The sequence below is a fragment of the Onychomys torridus genome, chromosome 11, assembly GCF_903995425.1.
Source record: "Onychomys torridus chromosome 11, mOncTor1.1, whole genome shotgun sequence".
NCBI classification, from domain to species: Eukaryota; Metazoa; Chordata; class Mammalia; order Rodentia; family Cricetidae; genus Onychomys; species Onychomys torridus.
The window spans coordinates 58,146,100-58,164,440 of record NC_050453.1 but is presented as its reverse complement, the minus strand read 5'-3'; the positions used below and the strand labels follow the sequence as shown (position 1 = coordinate 58,164,440).

Below are 18,341 nucleotides of genomic sequence, written 5' to 3'. Positions count from 1 at the left end.
CAGACCTGCAAACATTATGCTAAGTGAATTAAGACAGGTGCAAAATGAGTCTGTATGTACCATGCATATGAGATACCTTAGATAGGCAAATCCAGACAGTGGGTTACCAGGGGGCACCAGGGATGGGGTGAAGGGAAGGGAAGGAGTTACTGTTTAGTAGTATAGAGTTTGTATCAGTGATGATAGCTTTCACTGTTCTGAGACAGGAAGGGTAGGCGTGAAGGGGAGAAGATACCATTTAATAGTATAGAGTTTATATCAGTATGATAGCTTTCACTGTTCTGAGACAGGAAGGGTAGGCGTGAAGGGGAGAAGATACCATTTAATAGTATAGAGTTTATATCAGTATGATAGCTTTCACTGTTCTGAGACAGGCTGGCATTGCACTCACCATCCTCCTGCCTCTGCCTTCCAAGTGCTGAGATGACACCCACCAGGCCGGTAACACTCTGAGCACAGAGAATGCTAGGGGTTAAACATTGTGCTTATGCTAACAAGCCACTGAAACACACGTACAAATGTCTACAATGATAAATACTACTTTATATATTGCCCCCCCCACAAACAAAAAAACAAAACAACCCACAAATAAAGTACAAGGAGTAGTTAATCACTTACCATGTGTACACACTTGAGCTGAAAGGCAGAAATGTTTGCTCACACATGCCTTCTCAAGGCCACAGCACCCTAACACATGCAGGAAACTGCTCTTTTTGTAAGGCTGAGTAAATTCCAGCCCCACCAGACCCCACAGCACAGCTTGAAATCAGCTGCCTTGAAATCAGCTGCAGGGACTCGAAACCATTCAAACAAGCATTTTCTTCTCGCTCTTTGATTTTTTGAGACTGCTGTCAAGTTTGGCCTTGAATTTGGATCCTCCTGCCTCAGCCTCAGCCTCTTAAGTGATGGGTTTATAGGTGTGAGCCATCATATCTGTCCTCTTTATTTTCAAGCACACACTATACCCTAACCCGCCCTTCTAAGAGTTATTCTCATACAGAGTTGGGTATATTGGAAGCAAGTTGTTCTGATGCCTAGGAATCAAGAGACGGCTGTTCTAAAAGAGTTTTATATCTTCTTTTTTTGAGACAGGGTCTCTCCATGTAGCCCAGGGTGGCCTGGAACTCAGAGATCCACTTGCCTCTGCCTCTAGGATTAAAGGTGTGCACTACGCCCAGCTACCCAGCATCTGCTAAACAAAGACAGCATTTTGTTTTCAAAGCAAAGGATGAACACGTGGGCATATCTTTCAATTCTTTCCCAGTGAAATGATTCATGCTGATTACATAATCCTTCTCATATATAATTCATTTCAAGTAAGATGAGGAGTTGGCATAAACATGCATTATCTGAAGTATGCTCGGTATGAAAGGCAGAACTCTATAACTTTAAAAGGAAATGTTAAGTCTCAGGAACCTTTTATTGTCTGAATAACTGTACACAAAACACCAGGCAGAGAAGTCCTGAAGGAAGTGAAGATCGAGTTTCACTGTTATTTGCCCTTTGGTCCTTTATCTTCTAAGCACATATATGTATATATATGCTCTTTAAATGATATTAGACATTTATTTTGATCACAAATGCAATCCGAGTGTGAATAAATAAACTCAGTATCTTTCGCCCCTCTGAGTCTCTTTTAAATAGAAAAATGTGCTAAATGTTTCTTCATGGCCCGCTGGGCCACCGCTGCCCCACCTACGGCTTTAAGGACTAACTCCATCTTCTGAAACCCTCCTGAACTACAGTCCACCAGTTACAGGGGTCCTGGGAAAGATGTCCTACTGGTACTGTCGGTAGTCTCCAAAGGGTGAGGATGGCAACTGGCTTGAAGGCAGCTGTGAGTGGTCTTCAGCAAACTGAGGGCCTGCAATGGAGACAGAAAAGGAGTTTTGAAAACAGCATCGATTAAAAAGCATGCCTCTGTAGAAAAGAAATGAATCAACTTCAAAGTTGCTGCTACACTGCTACTGTAGATGGAATTTCTTTATAAAGATCTTATGAGTTCCCACCAGAGGTCTGGAGACCCTTCAGATTTATCCCAGGACAGACTGGCTTCCCAGGTGTTCCAGAATGGATAGCCAGGAAATTCAGATGGATTCATAACAGAAAAATTAGTGTTTTGTTTTGTTTGAGACATAGTCTCCCTCAGATCAGGCAGGCCATGAACTTGCTATATAGAAATGAGATGGATCTCCTGATCCTCCTGCCTCCACTCCCAAGTGCTAGGATTACAGGTGTGCCTATCACCCTAGTTTACGTGTTGCTGAAGAGTGAGCCCAGGGCTTTGTGTATGCTACTCAAATACTCTACCAATGGAGTTATGTCCTCAGCCCCAGAGGCAGCAGTGTTTAAAGCAACTGCTACAGGAAGTTTCCCTGGATCAAGACAGGAAGAAAACAACAACAAAACAAAACTCTACTGTTTCTTAGTATAGTTAAAATCAATTTACGAGTATGTGTGCACATGTATGTGTGTGCACCAGTGTGCAGAAACCTACGGAAGTTCCAGACAGTTGTGAGCTGCCATGTGCGTACTGAGAACTGAACCTTGGTCCTCTGCAAAAGCAGTAAAGGGCTCTTAACTACTGAGCCATCTCTCCAGGCCACCTTGACACACATTTTAGTATCCATTTAAAATTATGTTGACAAAACTTAAAATAACCTTAGGTATGGTTTTGTTCTCTGGCATTAGGGGTAAATCCAGGGCCTCTGCGAAGCTGTGAAAGCCCTGAGTTTACCACTGAGTTACAACCCCTTAGTTATGTTTAGAAGAACTCACTAATCCAACTTAAGTAACAATTGTGTGAGGACCATCTTGAAAACCAAATAAGCTTAAAAAAAGACAAAGAACAAAACCAATAAAACAAGATCTGAAATGGGAAGCTGCCCCACAGCTTGTTATACAAAATTTACAGTTTTATTTCCAAAGAAAGCCCAGGAACAACAATAACAACAAAAATAATTTTTTTCCCTCAAAATTTGCTATGTACCTGTCTTGGCTAGTTTATGTCCTCTTGGCACAAGCTAGAGTCATCTGAAAGGAAGTGTTCTGGTTAGGAGTTCTATTGCTATGAAACACCATGACTAAAAGACGCTTGGGGAGGCAAGGGTTTATTCGGCTTACACTTGCACATCACTGTCATCATCTAAAGATCATTTTCTCAACTGAGGTCCCTCCTGATTTGCTTATGGTGCTCCATCACAGCGATGTAGCCTTAACTAAAGCAGTAGCCAAAGAAAGATGACCTTGGACTTTACTTATTTATTATTAATTATGAGTGTTTTGCCTGTATGCTTGTCTGTGTATTATATGTATGCCCCACACCCTCCAAGGCCAGAAGAGGGCACTGGATCTCCTGGAACAGGAGTTACAGACAGTTGTGCGCTGCCACGTGGGTGCTCCAATCCTCTGGAAGTGCTCTTAAGAGCTAAACCATGTCTCCAGTGCCCCTTGTTCAACTCTTAAAAGCACACCCACCCACCCCACACCTCTCTTACAGTCTCTCATATCCGTATCCCTAGTCGGTTTTGAATTTGTTAGGTAGCAGAGGCTAGCCTTGAGCCTTTATCCCTCTACCTCCTAAGTGTGTCATGCCTGGTCAAAAGCATCTCAAAAAACAAAACAAAAACAAAAGTACATCTCATCTAAAAATAACATGCACCACATTCAACGGAATCTATATAAATGGTGAGATTTGATCATTAGAAAGGTGACTCTTGGGTTGGGTATTTAGCTCAGTGGTAGAACGCTTGCCTAGCAAGCACAAGGCCCTGGGTTTGATCCTCAGCTCCAAAAAAAAAGAAAAAAAAAAAAAAAGAAAGGTGACTCAGTGGAATAAAACTAAGTCTAAAACTATGAAACTCTGTTTTATACTAAATCAAAAACTGAACAGCAAAATCAGAACATGATCACCAAATGAGTGCAGACTCAGAACAGAGTACTAAAAATAGAACGTAAAATGAGTAGGGCATCTAGATCACCCACCAACATCTGCTGAGGAGTGTGCTCAGAAATGGCGCCCAAGATCCTAGCCCTCCCTTGGTGGCTAGGGAGATCAAATCAAGAAGAGCAGTCTGTTTCTAACTCTATGCTGAGTCTTATCCAAGCTCCAAATAACTCTCAACATGTCTTACTCTTCCTCCTAGTCTCTTCCCCAATGCCAGGTCAAGGTGTGTGTGTGCCCTTGTGTGTGTGTGTGTGTGTGTGTGTATGCATGTGTGACACTGCATGCATCTAGAAACTAGGGGGAAACCTCACCTGTGGCTTCTCAGGAGCCCTCTACTTCATTTTATTTTATTTACTTATTTATTTATTTTTTTTGTTTTGTTTTTCGAGACAGGGTTTCAAGACAGAAACTAGCAGCATTTGGCTGGTTAAGCTTTTAGGCTTTGAAGGAACAGTTCAGCTGAGATTCATTCTGGATGAGGACTGAGACGCTTCCAGTCTGAGGAAACAGGATCAGCTGGGGAACTGGAGAGGTGAGGTAGTTGTGGCTTGTTCTGTCTCTCTGATCTTCCAGCATTCACCCCAATAACTGGCCTCAGGTTTGATTTTATTTATAAGTACCTTTAAGATTCATGCTACATTAAAGGTATGTGCCATCATGCCCAGTTTTAAGGTTTATGTTTAAGTGTGTATGTGTGTGCACACCTGTGAGTGTAGGGGCCCTCAGAGTCCAGAAGAGGCTGCTGGAGCCCCTGGAGCTGGAGTTATAGGTGGTTGTGAGATGCCTGGTGTGAATGCTGGAAACTGAGTCAGGTCATCCACAAGAACAGAAGGGACTCCTAACAACTGAGTTGATCTCTCCAGCCCTTAACTTGTTTCTATTGCTCCAGCCCCGATTCAAGTTTTTGGCACCATAATCCTTCTATCTGTATGCTTCCTTCTAATATCCAGGGATATTATACACTGAATGCTTCGATATGAAACTCTGAAAGTTAATGAGCAGATAGCCACCCACACCCATGAAGTGATTAGCGAGCCCACAAGTCAACTCCCACTTTCCAGTAACTCTAATGTGATCCCCACCCTAATGAGTCACTCTCTCCTGAGTGCTGGGGTTTAAGGCATTCGCCACCATGCCCAGCCTATTTTATACTCTTGAAAGCAAGTAAAACTACTTGGGTAGATTAATCTCATGACTCTGCTGTCGGTCTTAGCTCCCTAGAATGAAAGACCTTGAGGTCAGGAACTGTAACAGTCTTGCTACATACATACACAGCAAGGAGTGGTCAACTACCATCATTATTACATATCTGAGTATCTCTCTCTCTCTCTTTTTCTCCTTGGTTTTTTGTTTGTTTGTTTGTTTGTTTTTCCACACAGGGTTTCTCTGTGTAGTTTTAGTGCCTTTCCTGGAACTCACTCTGTAGACCAGGCTGGCCTCAAACTCACAGAGATCGGCCTGCCTCTACCTCCCAAGTGCTGGGATTAAAGGCGTGCGCCACCACTGCCGGCTGAGTATCTTTCAAATGACCAGAAACTTCTCAAAAAAGGTGAATGTACACTAATAAATCTTGAGAAAGATGAACACCAAACAATCAAGTAGCCAAAACATTTTGTCACCTATTGATTATATACATGATGATTATAGGCCTATTACTTTATTTTTTTTAATTTTTAAATTATTGTTATTATTATTATTATTATTATTGGTTTTTTGAGACAGGGTTTCCCTGTGTAGCTTTGCGCCTTTCCTGGAACTCACTTGGTAGCCCAGGCTGGCCTCAAACTCAGAGATCCGCCTGCCTCTGCCTCCTGAGTGCTGGGATTAAAGGCATGCGCTACCACCACCCGGCCTTATTTTATTTTATTTTAATTTCCAAAGTTTTTGTTTATGTGCATGTGCCTGCTTGTATGTGTCCCACATGTGGAGGCCACAAGAGGTCATCAGATCTGCTTGGAACTAGAGAGGAGTTACAGACAGTTGTGAATGAAGGAAGTGGGTACAGAGCACAGAACCTGGATCCTCTGCAAATGCAGCAGAAGTTGGTAACTACTGAGCCAGCTCTCTAGCCACACCTATTACTTTTTAAGCTAGCATTTGAGCTTATCATAGGTTCAAATAATATGCATAACATGTTAATATCCAAAATAAAAAAAAAAAATCACAAACGACTCTATTTTACCAAACAAAAACATTCTTTCTCCAGGTGGTGGTGGTACATGCATTTAGTCCCTGCACTCGGGAGGCAGAGCCAGGCAGATCTCTATGAGTTTGAAGCCAGCCTGGGCTACAAAGCGAGATCCAGGACAGGCACCAAAACTACACAGAGAAACCCTGTCTTGAAAAACCAAACAAAAAAACCCATTCTTTCTTAATGTCAGGAAACCATTCCCATGTGTATGAACTTAAAGCATTAAGGAAGAGAAGGACTTACCATTGGGAAACTGTGCAGAGGCAAATCTTGTCAACAAGATACCAGCTCCTTCAATCAAAGCTAGGAGAATGCCTCCCATGGCAGCTGACCCAACCATGGCTACCGGCCCATCTGAAGACATTAATAACAACAGTTACTTTAAAGGAAAGGGCTATCCATAGTTTTATGTTTCTCATTCTCAAACTCTTCCACTGTCCAAGACCCACAGTCAGCAAACAATGGCCAAGAGGTCAACTCCAGCCCACAGCCTGCTTTTTTAAACAACGCTGTGATGGTTTGAACAAGATGGCCCCCTTAGGCTAATGTGTTTAAATACTTGGTCCCCAGGCAGTGGAACCCCTTGGAAAGGATTAGGTGGTGTGGTCTTGTCGGAGGTGTCTTACTGAGGGTGGGCATTGAGATTTCCAAAGACTTGTACCATCCTCTGCCTCCTGCTTGTGGATGGAGATGTAAGCTTTTGTATGGTGCTCGAGCCACCTGCCACCTCTGCTCCACCATCAAGTATTCTAACCCTCTGAAACTGGGAACCCCAAATAAAACTTCCTTCTTTATATTGCCTTGGTTATGGTGTCTTATTACAGCAATAGAAAGTAACCAATATAAAAGCTATATTAGGCTGGGCGGTGGTGGTGGTGGTGGTGGTGGTGGCGGTGGTGGCGCACGCCTTTAATCCCAGTACTCGGGAGGCAGAGGCAGGTGGATCTCTGTGAGTTCAAGGCCAGCCTGGGTGGTACAGAGTGAGATCCAGGACAGGCACCAAAGCTACAGAGAAAAACTCTGTGACCTGGTGGAGTGGTTCACACCTTAGATTCCAGCACTCAGAAGCAGAGGCAGGCTAGCTAGCCTACTAAGTTCCAGACAAGCCAAGGTTGAACACTAAGACCCTGTCTCAAAACCAAAACAAATAAACAAACAAACAAAAACAAAACAAAACAAAAAAACAACCAAAACGCAGGGCGGTGGTGGCGCATGCCTTTAATCCCAGCACTCAAGAGGCAGAGCCAGGCAGATCTTTGTGAGTTCAAGGCCAGCCAGAGCAAGATCCAGGAAAGGCGCAAAGCTACACAGAGAAACCCTGTCTCGAAAAACCAAAAAAACTAAACCAAACCAAACCAAAACAACAACAACAACAACAACAAAACCCAAATCAAACAAAACAAAACAAAAAACCAACCAACAAACCATATTACATAGTCCATAAGTATAAAATATTTCTGACACAGCCAAATGGTTCATTATGTAAAGGTGCTTGCTGACAACCTAATGACCTGAGTTCAATACTGGGACCCACAAGACAGAAGAACCAGTCCACAAGTTGTCCTCTGACTTCCACATGCAGCGTGTGCAAACTCCTCCCCTTACACTACACACACACACACACACACACACACACACACACACACACACACACACGAAATTAAATTAATGTAATAGAGAAAACTACTTTATTATTAATGCCTGGCTTTTACAAGAAAAAGTTTAAAACTTCTAGTCTAAGCCCAAAGGAATTCTGGTTTGCATTCTGTCCTGAAGGTCCAGAGGATGATCTTTATTCCATCCTAACAGTTGTATGTGGCTGTACATATTCAAGAGACCTTATGAAACTACAGCATAGAGAGTTTGGCATTCTATCAGTCACACAAGCAATAAATGGCCAGTGTTCTTAACCATTGTTAATACACCAACAAAAACTTATGCCTTCCAAGGGTCACACACCTGTAATCCCTATACTTGAGGAGCACAGACAAAAGGTAAGGTATTCAAGGTCATTCTGAGCTATGGAGAAAGTTCAAGGCTACTCTTAATTACACGAGACCCTGTCACCAGACAAACAAGCAGTGGGCTGCTGAAAGGGAATCGGTACATGTGCCCACCCACACACAAGTAAGTAATGCACTAATAATAATACATTTTAACAGCTGTCCTTTACTCCTTTACCCTTACTTTCAGATCACCAGAAATATTCATTCTCTACCAAATCAGGCAAGTCTCAGTTCATACATTACAGATTTCATTAATTTTGGTTTTGGTTTTTGAGACAGGGTTTCTCTGTGTAGTCCTGGCCATCCTGGAACTCACTCTGTAGACCAGGCCTGCCTCTGCCTCCCCAGTGGGGATTAAAGACAGGTCTTACTAACTGAAGGCAGACAAGGTTGCTCTAAAACCCCGACTCTCAGTACTATGTCCAAATGGTGGTTTACTTAGTGGCCTGAGGCTATAGGTCAGTGTAAGGTCCTCCCACCATGTCCACGGCCCCAGGTCCAATCCTCAGTGTTAGAGAAGACAACAGCACAGCAGTGCTCACTTACTTCTTGCTGCCAGGATGGCTCCTGTTAAGGCACCACTAGTGATGGAGTTCCAGGGATCTTCTTTGCCTCTTATCTGAACCATACTACAGTCAATCATGGAAAACAGCCCTCCCCAAACTGCGAAGCTACCTGTTTTATAAAACAAAACAAAACGCAACTCGCTTAAATTCCTTTTTTGCCTTACTGTTACATTATTATTAATATCATAGTCAAGTAAGTCTGCTTTGAAGCCAGCCTCGGTTATCCAATGAGCCCTTCTCGGAGAGAGAAGAGAAAGCATTTGCTCTTAGAGTCGACAGCCACGCTTAGTGTGCTTCTCTTTCTACTAACTTGTGCTTCAAGCTAATATTAAAGAGTCTTGGGGCTAGAGACAGGACTCAGTGGTGAAAAGCACTTGCCGCTCCTGCATGGGTTCAGGTCCCAGGTCAGTTAGCTCACCATCACCTGTAACCCCAGCTCCACGGATCTGATACCCTCTTCTGCCTCCATGGGACCTACATACATGTGGCAGGCCCACAGAAACACATAAATACAACATAAACAAAAATCAATCTTAAGAAAAATTGAAATAAGATCTCCAACTCTTCTGAAAGGGGGTGGAGGTGGGGGCAAGGAGGGAAAACAAAATCCAGGGGCTGGATTAGGTTAGTGGTGGAGCTCTTGCCCAGCATGTTCAGAAGCCTAGCTTCAGTCCCCAGCACCATAAAACAAGCTAGAACAGATAAGCCTAGCCTAAATGAAGCTGCAAATGACTAAAAACTCGGAAATCACTTTTAGAATAGCATACCTTTGGGTTTTTTTTGTTTTGTTTTGTTTTGTTTGTTTAGCTGAGGATTGAACCCAGGGCCTTGCTGTACCACTGAGCTAAATCCCCAACCTTAGAATAGCATACCTTTGTTTAAACAATACTCCAATACTTCAAACCAAAGGCTCCTGTTTCCTTCTGTTCACAATTTAGTTTTTCTTCTTTCCTTTCTTCATCACCTGCTCTGACCATCACCAACAGGAACACAGAGAAAGCACACTATTCTGTACCATATCACAGCACATGCTGAAGAGGCAAATAAGCAGCCTAGCTAGAGCCAAGGAATGCCAAGGAGTTAAAACACAGGAGGCCTAATCACGTTTTATTTACCCTCTAAATCAGTGGTTCTCAACTGGTGGTCGAGACCTCTTTGGTGGTTATGAGACCTCTTTGGTGGTTACAAATCAGACATTTCCATTATGATTCATAACAGCAGCAAATGACAGTAACGAAGTAGCAAGGAAAACAGTTGTATGGCTGGGGTCAGCACACACGAGGAGCTGTATTAAAGGGTCGCAGCATTAGGAAGGCTGAGACCCGCTGCTCTAGAGTCTCAGTGTGGTGGGAAACAGGATGCTAACAAGAACAACAAACTGGGCTTCAACAGATGTCTGAACCACACTACTCCACTGGCTTTCTCCAGTTCTCACAAGTTCAGGGCCAGCTGGGCACAAAAGCAGCCCCTCATTTTTGGTCCAATATTAGGGATCTCATCCTTGGGCTAGAGAGATGGCTTAGGGATTGAGAGCACTGACTGGCTGCTTTTCCAGGACTCAGGGTCCATTTCCAGCGCCCACATGGCAGCTCACACCCATTTTTTATCTAGTTCTAGGGGATCTAGACCTGCTTCTGGCCTCTGTGGGCACCAGGCACACAGTTGGTGTATGTACACATGCCAGCAAACCACAACATTAAAAACCCCCAAACCCCCAAACTTGTCATTCAGGGTCAGAGTGCTTGCTGAGACAACATTTGTTCCTGAGAAATAGGGCCAGTGAGATAGATGGCTCAGGGGCTAAGAATACCAAGCCTGATGACCTGGGTACTCACATGGTGGAAAGAGAACAGACGCTTACAAGTTGCTCTCTGAACTCTACACACACACATCCCCCAAACAAGTAAAATGTAATAAAAGAATGCCTGGTGCCAGAGGCCAGAAGCAGGCCTAGATCCCCTAGCGCTGGAAATAGAGATACCACGTGGGTGTGGGAATCAAACTTGAGTCCTCTGAAAGAGTAGCCAATGCTCTTAACCCCTAAGCCATCTCTCTAGCCCAAGTATTGAGTCTTTACCATGACTTCTGAAAAATAGTCAGCTCTTGATTTGATCTTTGTATGTGAACACAATTTCCACACTTTTTTTGGTCATCTCCTTTCTTCCAGCTGCTGAGTAACAAAGTTTTATAAGTGTTGTGTTTTTATAATCTTCTGATATTTTGCACTGGTTTCTGGTCAATTCTTTTTTTTAAGAAGTCCTCAGCTGAGGACTGACCGACCCCAGGGCCTTGCACTTGCTAGGCAAGCACTCTACCACTGAGCTAAATCCCCACCCACTTCTGTACAATTCTTAATGTTAACCTTGGAGAACCCAATTTAACTGGTCTCTCTGATCCTTTACATCACTGCTGTGGATAGCGCTCTGTGTAAATAAAGTTCTGATTGGCCAGTGGCCAGGCAGGAAGTATAGGTGGGACAAGAGAAAAGAGAATTCTGGGAAGGAGAAGGCTGGGGAGAGACACCGCCAGCCGCCGCCATGAGAAGCAACATGTAAAGACACTGGTAAGCCACGAGCCATGTGGCAAGGTATAGATTAACAGAAATGGGCTAATTTAAGATAGAAGAAACAGATAACAAGAAGCCTGCCACAGCCATACAGTTTCTAAACAATGTAAGTTTCTGTGTGCTTACTTGGTTAGGTCTGAGAGACTGTGGGACTGGCGGGTGAGAGAGATTTGTCCTGACTCTGGGCCAGGCAGGAAAACTCCAACTACACATCACATTTCTCTTCAGCATTATATCCTAGAAAGTACCATTTCTGCCTCTCCAAGTCTGAGCTTTGAACACAGTCCTTCTGGAAAAGGGGGTTTATGCTGGCTAGTTTTATGTCAACTTGACACAAAGGTGCACATCTTTAATCCTAGCACTCAGGGGCCAGAGGCAGGAGGATCGCTGTGAGTCCGAGGCCAGCCTGGTCTACAGAGCTAGTTCCAGGACATTCAGGGCTACACAGAGAAACCTTGTCGGAAGGAAGGAAGGAAGGAAGGAAGGAAGAGAGAAAGAAAGAGAGAAAGAAAAAGAAAGAAGCCCTAACTAAGACACATTAAAATAAAACAAACATTGAATACCTGAATGACAGAAACAAGATTTTTAAAACATAATAATCCAACTTAACTTTCCAAACAAAGCATCAATCAAAAAGAACTTATAGGGATACTAGACAAGCAGAGTAAATTAAAATCACTAATATAAAAAAAAAAAAAAGGTAAATAATTCTCTGGCTGAACTCCTGTAATCTTAGCATACAGAAGGCTGGGGCAGGAAGATTGTGAGTTTGACTTCTTCTGTATGGGGATGAAGAGAGGGAAGGAAGACAGACAGGTACAGGCAGCCTCACATTCAGATAAGCAGGAAGTCTGTATAAATGGAAACATTCTCCTTACCTCCCAACTGTGGAGCCCTGGTTTTAATAGCTGTCAAACTCCCTCGGAGTCTGTGGTTTACTCCCTGTAACAAAAACAAAAGGAAGTGGTTCTAAAATGTAACAGATGGGGGGCTGCAGAAATGGCTCAGTGGTTGGGAGCACTTGCTGCCCTTCCAGAGAACTCAAGTTTGATTCCCAGCATCTACAGGGTAATTCACAACAGTCTGTAACTCCAATCCCAGAAGACCCATGCTTTCTTCTGGCCTCTGTGGGCACCAGGCATGAACATGGTATGAAGACATACATGTAGGCAAAACATCCACATACATAAAACAAATAGGGCTGGAGAGATGGCTCAGTGGTTAAGAGCATTGACTGCTCTTCCAGAAGACCCAGGTTCAATTCCCAGCATCCACATGGCAGCTCACAACTGTGTGTAACTCCAGTTCCAGGGGATCTGATCCATGGGCACCAGGCACCAAGCAGTGCACAGACATACATGCAGACAAAACACCCATATACACAAAAAATAATAATAAAATAAAAATATATGTAATAGATTATAAGTGTAATATATTTCTAACCCACTGATGGAACCATCAATATCATCAACCAGCCCTGGCTTCCAGTGAAGATAAAATAAGACCCACTCACCACTGGAGAATTTCGAAAACCTTTGAAGGCTTGAAAGATACCACCACCTATGGTACCCATGGTAAAGGCACCACCACAGTCGTCCACAATTCGCCAGGGGCTAAAAACAGGGGGAAGGGGGAGAAAGATAACCTTATTTCTCATTCATGAACCATACAAACCATGAAACTTTCTTTGCTTAATAAATGAAGGGATGCAACAGATTGCAGTGTGGGGTCCACTACAGCCAATAAACCTTTGGATTGTAAAATAGGGGCGAAGATACTAAACACAGCCATAGCTATTCAGTCTCAGGTCCTCGAAGCCAGAAGGATTTAACATCACATCTTTTTATTTTTAAAAATGGTAATATGGTATGGTCCATGCCTTGCTAAATTGTCTTGCCTCAAGTTGGTGCTTCATCCTCCCGAGTGTTGGTATTACAGGTCTGTAACATCATACTCAGGGTTTTATTCACTCACAATAATTTGTCACTAGTCTGTTCCAAGCTAGGCACTATAAAAAGCAAATAAATAGAAAGGAAATTATATTGTAATCAACAACACTGATTCAGTTTATAGAAATTAGGGTATGCTCCCATTGGCATGAAATTTTTTTTTTTTTATACTATATTTTTGAGACAAGGTTTCTCTGTGTAGCCCTGGATGTCCTGGATCTCACAGAGATCTGCCTGCCTCTGCCTCCCACGTGCTGGGAGTAAAGGCGTTCGGCACCGTGGTCCAGCAGAAGCTTTAAAGCAGGAACTCAGTGAAGTCATTAGCAGCTGCAGATACATTTCTAAGTCTGAAGTCTTTTCAGGATAACCAAGTTCAAGATAGCATTTTAAACTTTAGTTTGCATCTGATCCATTTAACACACTAGAATAATATCTCATAATTAAAAGTTAAATTTGTAAACCCAACATCCAAATGTTGCACCCTAACTTTATACAACACTGAAATCTGAGTAATATGATCAGGAGATCAGAACAACTACTCTAGGGACCTGACTCATCAAAGACCGTATAGAACTCAGGACCTGAACTATAACATCTCCAGCCTTATTAAGTCAACTGTATTACCATAAAGATTTATGTAAGTGTCTCTTTTGTGTATCACACAAAGCCTATTTTTACACACACACACACACACACACACACACACACACACACACGGCACAGGGTAAATTCTGTTTCAGCCGACTCTCAGCAGAGTTATTCTTGCACTACCATCTCTTCCAAATACAAAGCTGGTAGTTCACTGCTGGCACACATCATCCACCATGTTTCCAATCTAAATGAATTCTGTGAAAACAAACACTAAGACTACTGTTTCTATAGTGTTCCTATGCTCTGGGCAGGCACAGAGAGGCTCACTCAGGCTTATAAACAATTTCACAACAAAATCTAAAGTTAGCAAAGTAACAAATTTCTCAGCCTATCAGACAGTCTCAAGAGATAAGCAGAGAGCCGGGAGTGGTGGCACACACTAGTAATCCCAGGCAGGCGGATCAAGAGTCAGAGGCCAGCCTGGGTTACATGGATGGCAACCACTGTCTCAACCCCCAACCTATGGTCCCTCCCTACAAAAAGACAAACACTATAGTGAGCAGCCCATGGTCATCAGTGTAAGAACAAGTATGCTTTTAAGCTTACCATTATTGCCCAAAAGAGTCTGAATAACGACTAATTTTCCTTTAGAGCTCATAATCTTTTAACCTGACAAAAAGATTATGACTATCTCCTCTGAATTTTACAAAACAAAGGCTCAGACAGAAATTAAGCAGCCTGCCCCAAAACGAATAAGGAACTAGTGGAGCCAACTAAAAGCAGATTGTGGTACTCCAAACTCTTTCCATTGTATTTATATAGTATAAAGAATTCGGAGAGAACAAATGGTAAAAGGAAGTATTAAGATGATGATTAAACCCACATATTGTTTTAGATAGTGCTGGTAACCCTCTCCGAAGGAGGACAGTGTGGAGACAGAAGGCTGAAACATATCTTTGGGGGTGGGAGCACAGAGACTGCCACCAAATAATTTTATTAATTGATTGATTGATTGATCTTGGAGAGAGTTTCTCCGTGTAGCTTTGCGCCTTTTTCCTGGAACTCACTTGGTAGCCCAGACTGGCCTCGAACTCACAGAGATCGGCCTGCCTCTGCCTCCCGAGTGCTGGGATTAAAGGCGTGCGCCACCACCGCCCGGCCCAGATAATAATTTAAAGTCCCAGGAAGGCACACAATCTGAGGATACCGATTCTTTCTCATTATACACAGAAACAAAACCAGATTAATTGCTTGTGACCCCGAGGCTTTACTCTGACAACTTGAGATTCAATAGCTATTATTACGCCCATTTATAGCTACTTTGCTATGCCTGATGCACTCATGTTCGGTCCTTGAGCCAAGCACAGAGCCCTCACTTAATAAATGCTCACTGAATGAATTTATTTCTGTTCACGGCTCTTCTGAGAACACATGCAACTCATCTCTTCCTATTTCCCACACATTCGTTTATGTCTCTTTTTTTCTCCAGGAATTGACTCCACAGGAAATGCCGCTCCAGCCTACAAGGAGCTCATCCAGACGCCTTGGACTCTGGGTGAAACCTATGGTCTACTCTTCTGAAATGCTCCTTCGTGGGGGCCCTTTTTACCATACAAATAAGGCCTCAAGTATGGCACTCAGAGATCTACACTCCCTTCGTTGACGGAGGACCTGAGCAAAGCGAGACCTAGGGCCGTGTCCAAGGTCACCTCAGCGGGCAAAGGGGATCATTATCCCCGCACCAGATCGACAGCACCTGCCACAGGGCGGAGCTTCCAAAGCTCCGCGAAGCCCAGCACCGGACCTCCTCGCTAGGCACAAGGTCACGGGGGTGCTGGGTCCCGGCACACAGCGCCGAAAAGCCACCCGGTCACTCTCGTCCGCACCACCCACAGCCGTCCACTCTCGGTGCCGAGCCGCGCAGAGCTCCGCTTGCACCTCGGACCCCGACCACGGCGGGCGGAGGGAGTAAGGGGCAGGAAGGGGGGCTGCCGCAGCTCACCACGGCTCCCTCGCGTACTCCTCCATCTTGGCTCCAGCCCGCGCGAGAGTGCCGGGCACGCTGGACTTCCGGAAACTGATCCCCCGTGGCGGAAGTGATCCCAGGAGAGGGCGGGTTACTGGGCGGGGATTGGGTCGTCGTTTCCTGCCGCAGCCAATAGCAATCGAAAAATCCGTGTAGTCAACGAGCGTGCAATTCCTTCTGCCCTACCAAGTCGTGGAAGGCTGCGAGGATTGGGGTAGTGAGCGACAGAGTTCAGGTTGCCTAAGCTTCTTAAATGCTTTACTTTCTGTCTGTCTGTCTGCCTGTCTACTATCTATCTACCTATCTACCTATCTATCTATCTATCTATCTATCTATCTACCATCCATCCATCCATTCATTCTCTCTCTGTCTCTCTCTCTTTCGGTCTCTCTCTCTCTCAAACTGAAGTTGTCAGGCTTGACAGCAAGCGCTTTAACCACTGAGCCATGGCGACAGCCCGAAATAAGTGTTCATGTAATTGAGCTACGTGGACCATTTCAGGGGCCATACCAATTTAAAACCATTGATTTTGGGGGTCATTGATATAAGATCCTCTTCTGGGCCTCCCTCACAAAGGATACCAGAAATCATGAGATATATTTAGCCTAGAGAAAAGAGACTAAAAGCAAGACTAGCTGGTAAAAGTTTTGCCTAGTATGCACAAAACCCTAAGTCAGATCCCAGCATCACATAAACTGGTATGGTGGCAAATAGTGAAGGCAGCTGTTGAGTGTTCCATCCTCAGCCATTTTTATTTTATTTTATTATTTTTTTAAAGATTTATTTATTTATTATGTATACAGTGTTCTGCCTGCATGTATGCCTGCAAGTCAGAAGAGGGCACCAGATCTCATTACAGATGGTTGTGAGCCACCATATGGTTGCTGGGAATTGAACTCAGGACCTCCGGAAGAACAGCTGGTGCTCTTAACCTCTGAGCCATCTCTCCAGCCCTTATTTTATTTTTGAGACAGGGTTTCTCTGTGTAGCCTTAGTTGTCCTAGAACTCACTCTGTAGACCAGGCTGGCCTGGAACTCATAGAGATCTATCTGCCTCTGCCTCTTGAGTGCTGGGAGTAAAGGCGTGTGCCACCACCACCCAGCTCACATCAGGCATTTTATCACTCACTGTAACTTCAGTTCCAAGAGGTCCAATGACTTCTGGCATCCTTAGGCACCTTCATGCACATGATACATGTAAACTCATGCAGGCACAAACATACATATAAACCAAAAGATAAATGAAATTTTAGAAAATCAAACCAAAATAGGGTCAGCAAGATGGTTTAGATAGTAAAGGCACTTGCTGCCAAGTCTGACAACCTGAGTTTAATCCCCAGAACCCACATGGTGGGAGGAGAGGACTGAGTTCAAGTTCTGACCTCCACACATGTGTGAGCATCTGTACACATAACTCATACATACAAACAAAATGAGTAAATGTTTTTTTAACTAATAAAAATGATGATGGTAAAGAAGAAAGGGGGCTGGAGATACATCTCAGTGGTAAAGCCCTTGCCTATCATACACAAAGCCCTGAATTCAATTCTCAGTACCACACGAACAAAAAAGGAACTATAATTAACTCCATAACTGTGAGATGGATCCTCATTTTTTCCCCTAAAGGAAAAAGGTAAATACCTTGGCCCCTACATTTTCCATTTCCAAAGGCTCTGAGAGGTTAAACAAGTTACACGTCTCAGATTTGAGCCCAGTGTCATTTGACTCCAGAGCCTGCAGTTTTATCTGCCATACTATCCTGCCACTCTGTATTCATGAGAATGTGACTTGCTTGGGGTCATCCACTCTCTTCAAGGGCCACTTAAGGGCCAGAGTGGTAGTGTACATCTTTTATATCAGCACTAAAGAGGCAGAAGCAGGTGGATTTCTAAGTTTTTGCTTTTTTTTCTTAATGATTTATTTATTTTTATTTCATATGCATTGAAGTTTTGCCTGTGTTGGGAGTTAGACCCCTTGAAACTGGAATTACAGACAGTTGTGAGCTGCTGTGTGGGTACTGGGAATTGAACCTGGGTCCTCTGGAAGAGCAGCCAGTGCTATTAACCACTGAGCCATCTCTACACCACCCCCTTTTTTCCTTCCTTCCTTCCTTCCTTCCTTCCTTCCTTCTTTCTTTCTTTCTTTCTTTCTTTCTTTCTTTCTTTCTTTCTTTCTTTCTTTCTTTTCAAAGACAGGGTTTCTCTGTGGAACCCTGGCTGTCCTGAAACTCACTCTGTAGACCAGGCTAGCCTTAAACTCATTTGGATCTCTGAGTTCAAACCTAGCCTGGCTAGCAAGTTTCAGGAAGGCCAGAGGTATCTAGTGAGACCTGTCTCAATAAATTTTTAAAAAGACATTAAAGTATTGGTTGTAGATACTAAATGTCCCCTGCTCATCCTACTACTTTTCGGCCAGGCTTTGAAACTACACCCCCCCCCCCCCACCCACAGCCACAGCAATGCTCACCTTCTTCTGAGGACTCAGCCAAGGCAGAATGCGC

General features: G+C 43.7%; 1 protein-coding gene across 1 annotated transcript; it reads right to left on the bottom strand.

Annotated features, from left to right (window-relative positions):
* Window positions 1-1,401: 1,401 nt before the first annotated feature.
* On the bottom strand, window positions 1,402-15,894 carry Timm17a (translocase of inner mitochondrial membrane 17A). Its single transcript, XM_036203060.1, has 6 exons — window positions 15,818-15,894; window positions 12,789-12,888; window positions 12,154-12,217; window positions 8,690-8,818; window positions 6,381-6,491; window positions 1,402-1,864 (listed from the first exon to the last, which is right to left on the bottom strand). The coding sequence occupies exons 1-6, from the start codon at window positions 15,841-15,843 to the stop codon at window positions 1,779-1,781; spliced, it is 516 nt and encodes a 171-aa protein (XP_036058953.1). The 5' UTR covers window positions 15,844-15,894; the 3' UTR covers window positions 1,402-1,778.
* Window positions 15,895-18,341: the final 2,447 nt, after the last annotated feature.